Source organism: Accipiter gentilis, chromosome 11 (assembly GCF_929443795.1).
Source record: "Accipiter gentilis chromosome 11, bAccGen1.1, whole genome shotgun sequence".
NCBI classification, from domain to species: domain Eukaryota; kingdom Metazoa; phylum Chordata; class Aves; order Accipitriformes; family Accipitridae; genus Astur; species Astur gentilis.
The window spans coordinates 34,500,716-34,514,669 of NC_064890.1; the positions used below are offsets into that span (position 1 = coordinate 34,500,716).

General features: G+C 34.8%; 1 protein-coding gene across 1 annotated transcript in view; it reads left to right on the top strand.

Moving 5' to 3' along the window:
- Positions 1 to 13,954, top strand: part of ARID2 (AT-rich interaction domain 2) — a 106,314-nt gene that overhangs the window by 63,735 nt on the left and 28,625 nt on the right. The window contains exons 6-12 of the mRNA XM_049813624.1: positions 1,546 to 1,613; positions 10,511 to 10,577; positions 10,662 to 10,912; positions 11,528 to 11,624; positions 11,705 to 11,914; positions 12,319 to 12,486; positions 13,750 to 13,825. Of these exons, the coding sequence (XP_049669581.1) occupies positions 1,546 to 1,613; positions 10,511 to 10,577; positions 10,662 to 10,912; positions 11,528 to 11,624; positions 11,705 to 11,914; positions 12,319 to 12,486; positions 13,750 to 13,825 (937 nt within the window). The remainder of the gene's footprint in view (positions 1 to 1,545; positions 1,614 to 10,510; positions 10,578 to 10,661; positions 10,913 to 11,527; positions 11,625 to 11,704; positions 11,915 to 12,318; positions 12,487 to 13,749; positions 13,826 to 13,954) is intronic.

Consider the following 13,954-nt stretch of genomic DNA (forward strand, 5'->3'; position numbering starts at 1 on the left):
ACTTTCAAAGAAAAATACTTGAAAGGAAGCTAAAGGGGCTACTTAGTCCTGCATGTTCATGATTCCAGGATGCTTGCTCTCTAGATTTTTGATTTTACCATCACTCCCCTGTTCTTTTGATGGAACTTCTATGGACATAGGCATTTCTGAATAATTTAATAAAGTTTTGAATTGCCTTTTTTTTTTTTTTTTTTTTTTTTTTAATATTGCAAAGGTAGAGAGTATTTTCTTGAGTGCTTAACTTGGACTCTGAGCACACGCTTGTTCCATAGCTGGTCTGTGGAATTAGTACTTATTATTTTGAAAAATATTTGAGGTAAAGCCAAGAGGAATGACGAGCATGTAGTGAGCTTGGTCTTTTCATTCTCTGCGGAAAATTTCATTTTTATCTTACCTGATTACATCTTCTGGATAAATCCAGGGAGTGTCCTAGTGGCATTAGGAGGACTAATTGGGACAAACTCGGGAAAGAAAGGGCATGTGTGTTTACTTATTTTTGAAGCATGAAACTTCAATTTGAAATACGTCATGGTTTTTATTATAAATAATGAAGGTAAATCTGTCAGGTTTGGTGATTGAATGAAATTTATAATTAGCAAATTCAGGTGGTATGAAAATACTGTCACAGTAATTTCAGGTGTAAGTAAATGATAGCTGATTAACTTTATTTAATGTGGGTTTTAGATTTGGCTTGTCTCTAATTAAGGTTTTATCATTGTTAGTATTTATAATGCAGTATTTCTAGGTAACAAGAAAAATACATCTTCAGCTTTCCCCCTGCCCCCCCCTAAAGTTTGTGATGACAATTATAATTGAAGTTGATGGGGCAGCCCCAGGGGTTTGGGGGTATATATTTTTTTTTTTTTACGGGGGGTACTATACTATATATAGTATCTTCAATTTGGAGTGCTACATAAGCCTTGGTTTGGATTCTGTGAGTTGAAAGCTGATGTGGTCTTGGAATTGAGATTTGTAGCATTTTGCTCAAAACAATAAAACATAATGAACCAAAATGTTTAAGTGTAACTTAAAAGTTTGTGGTATTGGCTCCACCAAACACCCAAGAACATCCATTACACTTCCTGGTTAAATATTGACTTTGAATTGAGTGCTGTCAAAATCTCAGTGCTACTGTTATGTTTTTTAGAAAACATTAGTGGGAATTTGTTTAATCACTAAAGTAGTGTTTGCAGCTTACACAGTGCACATAGAAAACAGTTGTTGATGTGAAGTTGAAAATTGAGCAGTCATCTTGTCTTCTGGAAAAGAGCTATGGAAAAGTTTCCCATGTGTTTTTTAAAGGGTTCACAAACTAGTCTATTCTTTATGGACTACTTATTCTCAATTTAAACTGTAAAACTGCAGTAGCAGTTAATTAAATGACTATAGAAATTTCAGTTGGTTTATGCAGGATTTTTTTTAATGAAGAGGAAACACTGGAAGAATCTGTAGTATTGTTGAATATTTAGTTTATGGTTTAGTAAAAAGTCAAACAAAAATGTTCATTTTTAAAATTTTACTAAATTCTGCTTTTTGTGCTTAAAGCTTTAGGATCATTTTCTGCTGTATTTGGAGAAGAATGGAAGGAGAAAACTGATAGAGATTTTGTTAAGGTAATTTAAAAATTATTAAAATAATTTTGAACTGCATATGGTGGGTATCAAATCCTTTAAAAAGATAGAAAGTTATAAGATATATCTAGCATATGTCTTTAGAATTACTCTCAACTTTATTCCTTTGATTTAAATGTAATAGGACACTAAATCACAGTTGTCATAAAATGTTTGGATAAGCAGGAAGAAATGTATTAAGACAAAACAGGTGTAGGCAAATGAATAAAGAGGTTCTGTGTTTCTTTTTGCAAGAAAGCTAATACATGTGAGGAAAAGGAATACTGGCCAACATATTTAGCAAGAGAAAACAATGCGCTGCCTTTTTTTTGTTTTGTTTTGATTTTGTTTTTTTGACTACCATGATCTGTAAAGAAACATTCTGGAATATGAAAATTAAGTCATAACACTAGAAGCATAGGACAAATCTAAGTAAGTGAGCAATGTTGCAAGTTTGTTTCAGTTCACCTGTTTTTGCACAAGGCTTTTTTATCTTTCCACTAGAGGGCATGATCTACTGTACAAGTAATGAAATGAGATAAAAATATAACTAAAGTTTCTTCGTATAAATGCTTCCTCTTTATTCTAGGTGAGCATTTTGAGGTGAATGAGAGCATGAAATGTATTATAGCTGAGAGAGGTTTGACATTTCAGCATATTTGCTATGATACACAATTTCCTTAAATTGCATTTCAGGTGATGATTTATGTGGCTAAAATAGAAGAAAGCTAGATTAAAATATATTTTGATAACTTATGCTTTTTATTAAGCAAAAAGGCGAAGAGATAAGCTGCTGAGTTCCTCATGAACTCATGGCTGGGTTTCTGCTCAATTTCTTAATCATCTCATATGCTGAAATGTTTTACCAGTATTATAAAGAAATATTTGTCAGCAATCTTTTCCATTTCTCTTTTGTTTTGTTTTTATGTAACTCAATTTTGGGACAGGTTGGACCGTAGTAGTGTTAGTTAAATGATAAGTATTGCTGAAATATCAGTGAATAGATTCCCTAACCAAAATTTCCTAGGTAAAATTAAGAACAAAAAAGGTAAGCTCTCATATTTGTTAGTATATGAACTTGAAAATGTGGTTCAAATGTGCTGAAAATAAGTGTAGAAAATAACGCTTCATAATCTTTGTTTCCTTTTTCCATTGAAAAATATGTCCAGAGGTACTGAAAAATATGTCCAGAGGTACTGTAGGTTGTGGTTTGGTTTGGTTGGCATTTTTTTTTGTTGTTTGTTTGTTTTTTTAAAGCACTTGGCACTTCTGTGTTGACTTCACCCTAAACTGTCACAGACTGTTGTTGATCTAGAACAGCAACAAGTGCCATGTCTAGATCTGTAAACATTTAAAATTACACAGAATTCTAATTTATTATATGTTCATTAATTATATAAACTTAAGTAATTGTGATAGATAAGGACAGATGGTTCTGATAAATGTTTTTAACGAAGTGTTAAGTAGAACCACTGTAACTGCAATAAGGTTTACTAATAAGAAAGTTGGATGCTCTCCAAGATGTATTTTTGAACATTACAATATGTATCGTACCACTCTGTAGTGAAATACTAATGAAAGCATGACAGAAACTAACACCAGATCTAAAAATATCTTTATTGCCAAGAATCCAGATTTTTCAGAACATCTTACTTCAAGCATTTGTTTGACCCTACTACTGGAAGTAATTTATTTTGTATTGCAGCTGTGGCTGTGTCAAAAACAGAAATCGGGGGAAGCATTATGGGACTTCATGACATAGGAGAGAGAGAGAGATGGTTAGCAGGGTAGAGACTGTGTATCTGATTTTTTAAATTTGCTTTTACATCTTTAATAGTACGGCTGTTGAACGTGTGTACCTCCTTTCACTGTTCACATTATCTTTTTAAAAATTCATCTTTATTTGGGTTTTTAAAATTTTGCTGCCAGTTGTTTGTGTCTTGATTTTGTAAGGTTCTCATTCCAGTTTCTCTACTATAATGGCAACACATTAGAAATTTGTGTAAAGATGAAAATGGAAAAGATTTTTTAAGTGGGAGAGGAAAAATGCAGAATTATGAATTAAAGCATAGTGATGGCATGAACACATGAATGTTAGAGATTCATAGAAAGTATGGTGGGGAAAGCAGTTTCTTAAATACATGAATTCTAAACTAACAGGAATTGAATTGATAGAAATTTTGTTGAGTTTGTAAAAGTTGTCCTCAGAACGTAGTGGATTTTGCACTGTCAGCCTTGGACTGTAGTTGGACTTTTGGGGTTGTTGGGCCGGGGGGGGGGGGGGGGGGGGCGCTGAGAAATACTAGAAATCTTGAAGACATTCTGAAAATTATTTTCAGGGTTAAATTCCGGATTCATAGAGAAATGATAAACTTGGATTCTTGGCAATTGAATGTCAGTTTCAATGTTGGTATGTCAGTTTTATGAAAAAAAAAAAAAAAAAAAAAATTTGAACTCCTAGTCTTTGTTAGCTGAAAATAGGTTTTCAAATGCACTGAAACAAATATAAATGATCTATGAGATATGTTCAGTATATTTGACATTTCATCTATATAGCTACTCTTATTAACTTTTTTCCAAGCTCTTCCTTCTGCTTCTTGAAATATATGAACATAAACTTGGAACTTTGCATTTTATAGAGCCGTTTAGTTTCTGTATTTTAGCGTCTTTATACAGACATTGGGGGTAACTTTAGAATTATGTATGTATACTAAAATGTTTTGTGGAAGTTTTTAATGTTTGATTAAAATAAGCTTGATTTAATTTTTAGTCTCTTAATAATATTAGTGTTTTGAAATTAGTTTTCAGTGAAGAAAAATGACCATATGTTTTTCTTCATTATTTTTCTTTTCATTCTACTATACGTTTGCACACTAGGAGTGGTACGGCATCACCGTTAGTATTTCTCCCACCCTTAAATATGTACACAGTAACCGTTGGTTGTTTGATATTCAGTCAGCTCTTGAGTTCTGTATTAGTTTATCATAAAGAATTGTCAATTGTTTCAGCACCAATACTTTGATTTTATATTCTGCTGTTCTCTAATTTTTACTTAAAATCATTCTACTTTACGTATGCAGTATCGTGATTTTTTCGGAACAGTCTACTGGTTTGGTAACATCATACTCACAAGCAAAAGAGCTTGCCTGTTTAGTTGTGTCCTCCAGCATCACTGCTGTTCCAGTTGAAGGTGATGATGAAAACCAATGCGTTTTCTTGATACTAAACTCTGAGGGAATCAATTACCTTTTTAAAAAATTTTTCCCTTCCCCCCAGTTCTTACTGCATTATAAAAAACTGGAGAATTTGTAATTTCCGTTATCTTAATCTGCAGCACTGCATTTTTTCTCACTTTCTACAGTGCTTCCCTCTAAACTGAATCAAATGTATTTACTTGTCAGTGAATCTGTTCCCTTAATTGTCAGAATTTGAGTATCATTTTAGTTGAACCTGCTGTTATCCCTTATAGCTATGTTAATTTGTTGCTTTCTTCCCTCTTGATTTTTCCTGGTGCTCTCAATAAGCTTAAATCTCTAGTTGGTTGGAACGACTGCGTATCCTTACTTAAGGACTGGAACAACAGGCATTTAGCCAGTTATCTTATATCTCTTCTTGTTTTGTTTTGTCATTCCCATCCCCAAGCTCTGATGATATCCTGCTCAGATATTTTCTCATCTACTCTGGAAGCTTTCCTATTTTTAACTGTTTAATTTTGCTTTGAATTTCCTCACATTAACAAGGTTCACTTGTGAGTATAGTTTTGTCTTTCAAGAGTGACTTATTTATATAGCATGCTTATGAACAGATAGATTTAAGTGTTTTTCCAGGTATTTGTTTCCTGTCTCCAGCAGCTCCCCATTATCTGATACAGTATATGAATGATTGCATTATATTTCTTCATGCACCATTCATTTCTGTTTACTTCAATTTAAGCATTTGGATTTCATGTTCTTGGACTTCTTAAGGCCTCCTCTAGCTGTAGAGTTCCAAAATCCATGCCTATGCAATTTTTGTCCTTTCTTTATTGCTTTGCATAACGCTTTATTGCTCTGGTTTCCTTTTTTGTGTGTGAAATTCTTATTTTGTTTTCCAACTCTTTTTTTCTTTGTATAAGTAATAATAATTTTCTTTACTGTGCATTTATTTTTTGAATTTTTCTCAGTGTATAGAGAGAGATCCTTATGCATTTAAGTGCTTGAAATACTTTTCAAACGTCACCTTTCTTGTCTATCACAGTGATCTGTCAAGCTAACTTGACTCCAGTTGCTGTCATATTTTTCTTGGACAATAAGTAGTCATAATCATTGTTACGTTATATGATTTGTGGACTCCAATGTCCATTGTTTTTATGGACAGTAATTTGGTTAATCTCATTTCCAGAGAATTCTGTATAATCCTGTGCATCTTTTTCCAAAGGAACTTGGCTACTGACAGTAATCATATTGTGCATGTGAATAAAGTTCTTTACCTTTGTCCATTATCTCTTAGCATCTGCATGTCACGTAGTCAAACACTGCTTGTTTGTTTCCAAGTTTTAGCTTTATCTTCCTATTACCAGTGATCTAAAGTATGTATATAGGAATAACTATTGATGAAGAGCTTCACTTTTTCATTGTTTTTTTGTTAATTCCTGTTGATATGTAGTATCAGATTGCAGCTGTTCATAGTTTAAAGCAGGGAATAAACTGCTTGTGACGCTAAATTGATTTTTTTTCTTGCCTCTGTGATAAAAGTATATTTTTCAAAGGAATGCCCAGAAAGCTTGACTTAGCTCATCTTTTTCCGCTTTTGCCTTTCCTTTGGGCAAACAAACATTTTGTCATGTTTTGCCCTTTGTTGTCGTGTAACAGATAGGTTGCGAACATTGTATATAGGTTATTTAATTCTATTTTCCACCTCATCATTCTCTGCCCACGCCCATCCTTTTTGGGGATCTTTCCTGCTTAGGCAGGAAACAAATGTTGAGTGGGCTGAGAGCAATCAAACTGGTCTGCTTAAATGCAAAAAAGGAGGTGCTTCAGACCAACTCTTCCCTTGTAAAGAAAAGGAATAGAGGCTGCAGAGTCATTCCGAACTTAAGAAGTCTGAACGCCTTTAGTCAGAAGTACAAGGTGGAGATCATTTTAGGTAATCCTAGTGCTGTGGAAGAACAACTGGGTGGGTTTTTTGATCATTTACTGGCAGGACACATGATTCCAGCGTGAAGATTTGTCTTAAGACATAAAAGCATCTGTATTTCACCAGAATCACAGAGGATAACTTTCAGAACAAAGTGCAGTTCTTCTTTTATTGGTGGTTTTTCCCTACTAAGTTGTAAGGGATTTTGTAATTCCAGTTAAAGAATGGAAAGTACCTTCCTGAAAGTCTTATTGAGGACTGACTTTTTTTTTTCTTTTCTTTTTTTCTTTTTCTTTCTGAAGAAGACTTCAGTCCTGAGATCTGCTTTGGGTTTCTTGAAGTCCTCTGAGTGAAAGATGCAGAGTTTGTATTTGCTATTGACTCTGCATTATTATTTATATGGGGGTCAGCTGAAATCTGTTTGCCATAGCATCTCTCAAAAACCCCCGCATTTTTTTAAATGTTTGGACAACTTGATTTTGTGCCTGATAATTTGATTGAGACTTTGTGATTGTCATAGGCCAGGCTGACTGCACTTTTTAAATTCCTTACACGACTGTACATGTAGTGCACAGGAGTCAGGAGTATTGCTTCAAGCTGTTTGTCATTCCCTGAACAGAATAGCAACTTTTCTGAGGGAGATAGTCAACCCTCCTATGTAATGGTGCCTGCTAGAAGATAGCTTGTTGGAATCAAATGGAAAGTTGTCCTGCCTTCTAAATAATTAGAGACAGATGCCTCTTTCCTTGGCTAGGAACTCACCTTGGCTATCAACGGTAAAGCTTTCGGGTGTTTTGGAGCCCAGGATAGTGATACATGCATTATCAGGCTTCCATCTGTACATTCGTTGTTGCAACACGCTTGTCAACAGCTGAAGTCCTGGGAAATCCTGACCCCTCTGTAGTTAGCAGCCTGTCTCTATAACAGGTACATTAAATGCCACATATAATAGTTTGTGTCTTAGCTGCTTGGATTTCTGAACACGTTGCTTACTGATAAGCTGCTCAGGCTACTGGCTTGTTACTGAATGGGGCATGTAAGATAATATTTCTGAGGTTTTTGGTGATACCATCTTTTGGATAATATTTTGGAGTTCCTTGGTGATATCGCTGAAGCTTTTGCAGAATGTTTGAAATCTTAAAATCTGCGAAGTGCTCACAGGAAGCCTGGTTTGCTACTGTAGCAGGCGTTTCACGGTTGCTAAACACCCATGACACATGCTGGCTTTAGGAATGCAAACCTACAGTTTTGAGCAAGCGAAAGACTCTGGGACACTTCCGCAGGTAAAGCAGTGTTCTTGGTGAGCATTATCACCCAGGCGGCTTCTGTATGTAGAAGTAAACACTCGGGAGAAAAAAATACTTATTTTTTTAAATTGTTCTTTTTGAAGTTGTATTGTCGGCATATTCATGTCCTATCCTGCAGATTCTCTTCCTCAGAGCTTTAAGAGCCTTTCCAGATCTCTGGGACTCAGAGGAACTGAGTCTGTGGGGGACACCCATTATTCTGGTGTGCTTCATGTAGGTAACAGGGCTTGTGCATATGTTCTAGGTAATCCTGAGGCAAAAATTCTCTAGGTGAAGTGGTTAGCCTCTTACGCTCACAGCATGACTGTATAATGAAACAATTTGAAGAATAACAGTTATGTGTAACTAAACTTTATTTGGTGCCGTGGTGTATCTTTTGTTTTAACTTACAGACAGGAGCCATGTTCTGTTCTTTTCTGAAAAAGATAATCTCACCTGACTGACAACTAGCACTGTTTGACAGACTGCTTCTTTAGGAAGGGGAGACTTTCTCAGTTGTTCAAGCAACTTAGCGTGGATCTGTTTATTCTGTGAGTTTTAGGTGACATGTACAGTTTTCCAACAATGTATTCCTGTTTTCGTCTTTATCCATAGCACTTGGAGGCTTTATCCTTAGCAGTGTCTGTAGTGTCTTAATCTGAAAAAAACTTAAATCCTAATTTTCCATCCCTTTGAGAATACATCCAGGATGATTTGCCTTCCAGACAGAAAAATGTGCTCCTTTCTGACTTTATATTGCCAGAGGTTTTAAAATGTTTCATTTTGGACTATAGACTTAAGTATTAAGCGGTGAAAAGTGGATTATTGGAAGTTCAGCTAGCAAAATGTGATGATGCTGTTTTAACATGTGACAGCAGTTTTAACATTGTATTGTGATTGACTCCAGCCTCTTCCAAAGAGATTCAGGTTGAAGTTGAAGACTTTTAAGTATCTCTGTTCAACATTCACTTTTTAAAAATCCTTAACTGATTAAACAACTAATCTTTAAAAAGCTTCTGAGGTTTTTCTTCTAAGTAGCAGTGAAATGTGAAGGCTTACTGTGTTCATTGCTTTTCCAAAAGTAAACGTCCTAAAGGAAAGTGTGTACTGCCTGGTGTATTTCGAGAAAATATATTTCTGTGTGCTTTTTAAAATAATGACTGAAGCCTCTTCCTTAAACAGTCTCTTTCTCTAAAAGTAAAGGTGGCACAAAATGAAGTAGTTTCTGCAAATTTCACCTGCATACCTTGTCTTCTGTGGCTGTTGATGATAGTCTCAGTATTAATTAGAAAAATCTGTTTGTCACAAACAGTAAGATGTTGGACTTTTATCTGGCTGTTCTTGTCTTTGCTAAAATGAGGTAATAATCCTTTCTGTGCAAGTAATCCTCTTTACTAAACAGCACTTGGATGTCATTTAGCAGCATTGCAGTGGAGAATAAGATTATTTTCTTTCCAATTTAGAAAATCTGTAGTATTGTATTTTTCAAGAAAATAGTAGTGTCAGGCTTGGTATGAATGCTGTAATTTAGTAATTACATTTGCATAGCCAAATTTCTCCTGCTGTTCAGCTGGTTGTACTTCCCATCCTTCCCTTTTTATCCAGATTTATTTGTGGTTTTATTCTGTGATCATAGCCAAAAGAGGAGCTGTACTTCATTAGTGAGTCAAAGGAATGTATAAATTTTTATTAGTCAAAGGAATGTTTGGTTTTTTTTGTTATAATACACACATTAGAATGTATATATCATTATATTTTTAAATGAATATACATCACAATGTGTATTTTTATTAGCTTACAAACTTTAATCCCTTGATTAATTCTTGAATTTCAACAGAACTAGCAATGTAACAACCATTTACAGATCAGGCCATGTATTTGCAAAGTAATATGAATTCCAGTCTGCTGAAGCATTCTGTTTTGCTTATATTTATAAAGGTTTTCAGTAGTGGTGGTGGTTGTTGCTTCTCTCTTTTAATTGTTTTATGATGATGTGGAAAACATAGCAGAAGCTTTAAAAAGTCTTTCCAGGTAGAAATCCGACTGTTGCACTAATAGAAGAGTCTAAGATCTACTGAAACTGAGGGGAGTCAACATATTCTGCTTTGGGAGTTCACTATTTGTAGAAAGTGAAGGAGGATGAACTGTACTTTTTTTTCCACTTATAATTGCTGTATTTCTAATTGTTTGTGGAAAACTGTCCATATAATTTCAGTATATGCTTCAGCAGAGTACTTCTGTGGTAGTGTTGGCTGATCATGAATGAGTACTTCTAGTGCTTGAAGGGAAGAGTTTTCATAATGTAAAGTACTGAGCATCTTGCGTATCGTCCCATGAGTGACAAATGTGGTTACTATTAGATGAATCAAGGTACTAGAAAATTTTAAAAGAACAATTATTTTAATATTTTTTCAATATTTTAATGTAATGGAAATAAAAAATTTAAGTAAATATAATCCCCATAGAAATTAAGTCTATTTTTAATTCTTTCTTCAGTTTTGGAAGGATATTGTTGAAGATATTGAAGTTCGTGATCTAATTTCTGACAGAAGCAAATCGCAAGGTGAGACTTTGTGACTAACCTTAATACATATATGTTGGTAAATATAGAAAAGGAAGGACTAAAATTTATTTGTTTACTTTGTAGATATTCCATCAGAAGAATGGATCTGGGAATCCTTATTTCATCCACCTCGCAAATTGGGCATTAATGATATTGAAGGGCAGCGGGTACTTCAGATCGCAGTGATTTTACGTAATCTTTCTTTTGAAGAGGGAAATGTTAAACTTTTGGCAGCTAATCGTACTTGTCTTCGGTTCCTGCTACTCTCTGCTCATAGTCACTTTATTTCTCTACGGCAGTTGGGGCTTGACACGCTGGGAAATATTGCAGCAGAGGTAATGTGCTTCAAAACAGAACAATTAAAATATAATTTGATAAAAGCATTACTTTAGTGTTAATTAAATGAATTACTTTTTTCCTTGATCATTGGATGAAGCAGGAAATAAATTATTCTCTGAATTTGTAAATAGCAATTTGAAAACGAGTATTCAGAGCCAAAACAAAAATATAGACTGTACGTGTCAGTTTGCTAACATAGAATCACGTGAAGAAGACTGATTGTATACGGAGATACAAGATATTCGTAGTGCAGAATTTTTGGTTTAGTTTCTCAGTGAGAAGAAAGGTATTTAGGAAAATTCTGCAGACGGCACGCTAGCTTCTTCACTTTAGTCATAATGTCAAAATAGTACATTTGAGAAAGGGGGTAGTAGAGAGTTTAGTGTAAATTAGACTGCTACTTCAGAGCAGAAAGGGAGGAAGGGGCTCAAAATAAAAGGGGCTACAGTAAAATGCTCACAGGGTTCTGGTTTTGTGAACACAAATGTCATTTATATGTGCTGCATTTAAACACTTTTAGATCTTATATTTTAATATGCAATTTTAAGGATTTGAACCATTAGCACTATATGGATAGTGTTAGTCATATGGGTTTTTTTCTTTCTCATCAGCTTCTTTTGGATCCTGTTGATTTCAAAACTACTCATCTAATGTTTCACACTGTTACAAAATGCCTCATGTCAAGGGATAGATTTTTAAAAATGAGAGGTAAGATCTCTAGCTATTCTTGTTGTTGTATTAGAATTGTAATTATTGCTGTTTAAAACTATTTTGTATTTGTTCTTCAGGCATGGAAATCTTGGCAAACCTCTGTAAGGCTGAAGATAATGGTGTCTTAATTTGTGAATATGTGGATCAAGAATCCTATAAAGAGATCATATGTCATCTCACACTACCAGATGTGCTGCTTGTAATCTCAGCACTGGAGGTGCTATACATGCTCACAGAAATGGGAGAAGTGGCTTGCTCAAAGATTGCTAAAGTAGAGAAGAGCATAGGTAAGGGAGAAGCAAAATCTGTTACTCTTATGTAGGAAAAAAGACTTAAGAATATATCATGTTCAGTGGTTAAAAACATGGCTTCCTTGTGTGTGTATGCAGCTTAGGGTTGGATATTAGAATAGGAAGTTTTTACTAAAATATATTCTTTATGTCCTCAAGAAATTGATGATGCTAGTAACTCAGGAGGCTAAAACTTTTGAAGTGTTTGGGTTTTTTCTTGTTTTTTTTTTTTTTTTTAAATGCCATGAAGTGGCAGAGAGGGAATAAAAAAAATTCTGCAGAAGCATGCAGAGGTTTGGTTTGTTTCAACACGTGGCATTTTTAAAGCAAATCAATATGCCCCAGCAGCTTTCATTTGTCTTGTCCTAATGTCGTTGTTGGTTTTACATTCAATACTTTAGATACATTAGTATGTCTGGTTTCTATGGACATCCAGATGTTTGGACCTGATGCACTTACTGCTGTAAAACTCATTGAACATCAGTGCATTAGCCAGCAAGGAGTACCTGATGTCAGACCACAAGTAATGGATCACGGTTCTTCACAGGCCCATGCAACAGGTGTCCCAGGTTCGTATCACTGCAAGAGAACATACTCTTCTACAAAATTTCCTATATGGCATGTGTGATTTTTCTCTTCTGTAGGTTTCTGATTAATTTACATAAATAAGTATAGCATTATGCATAACATATGGTATCTTTTTCAGACACTTGTTCACAAAACAAATAAAAAGTTGTTAGACAAAACTGTTGTGAAACAAGCTTTAAAAGAATATTTTTCAGTTGCTAATCCAAAAATTTACTGAGCGTTATGTACACTCCTTATTTTAACTTGTTCAGTGGAAAGAAAAAGTATCCATTCTAGATTGTTCCCACAATTTGCAGAGAATTAGAGGTCCATTTTATATTGTGTTCTACACAGAATATTATTGGGCAGTAACATACAGTATTTGATAGAATTGCAGAGATGATAGACACACAGAATCATGCCTCTATTGAAGCTGCTAAACAGCTTATTATGATGTGAACCAAATTTTAACTATTGTTTAAAGCTTGGAAAGTGTTTTCTTAATTGTAAACTAAATTTTAATTATTATTAATTTTTGCAGTTTTATTTTGGGATTAAATACTGGCACTTTGGAAATTGATGGCACAGCTACTTATTATTGGTCAGGGGGAATAGCATGTACTTCATTCTGTCCTTACTAATAAAAGCACATAGCAGTACACCACACGTGCACACAAGATGGAACATAGCTGTTCGTGCGGGGAAAGAATGGAGAGAGAACCGTTACGACAGACACTGGCTTGCATGTCTAAGTGTACTGTTTCTGGAACGGGTGCAGATACCACAGTGAAAGTGACTGGAAAAGAATGCGACTAAGGGGATGAACGAGAGTGAATAGAAGGAACCAATGTGACATTGCAACGAAATTCTTTAGATTTGCTTCAACTTAAGAATTGGAAAAATAATTGCTGTGTATTTGTGCCTGTTCTGGTGGAGTACTGTGCCACTCTTAAATCATGCTCGGTACTCTAAAGTACTGAGATCATGGATCATGATTGTTAATCTGGAAGCTGTTGTTCACTAAGTGCTTATGGCATGATTGCACTTTAGTGGGGGCTCTGGCTTTAGCATGTCCTGCTTCACTTTGGTAAATTGTGGTGGAAATCTGTAGTCTGCTTAGTGGACCTTTGTGACTTGCCTTAGCTGGATACATCCTTGCTTACAAACACAGGAAAGACTGTACTGCTGAAAGTCATGAAGTGCTTCATTCAGGAGAACAAAAATCGTTTCAGCAATTTTTTTTCTCTTTCTCTCACTCTCCATAGCCTCTAGGACAGCACCACATGTTGCTCCACCACCAGGAATAGTAGAAATAGACAGCGAGAAATTTGCATGTCAGTGGTAAGTGTATAGTTCTATTCAAATACTTTAATGAAGAAGAAAAACAAAGAAAAATGCCTGCATTCATGTGTCACAGAATTTTCTAGCTTGCTTCTATTTGCTGTTAGACTCATTTTTCTGAAAAGTATA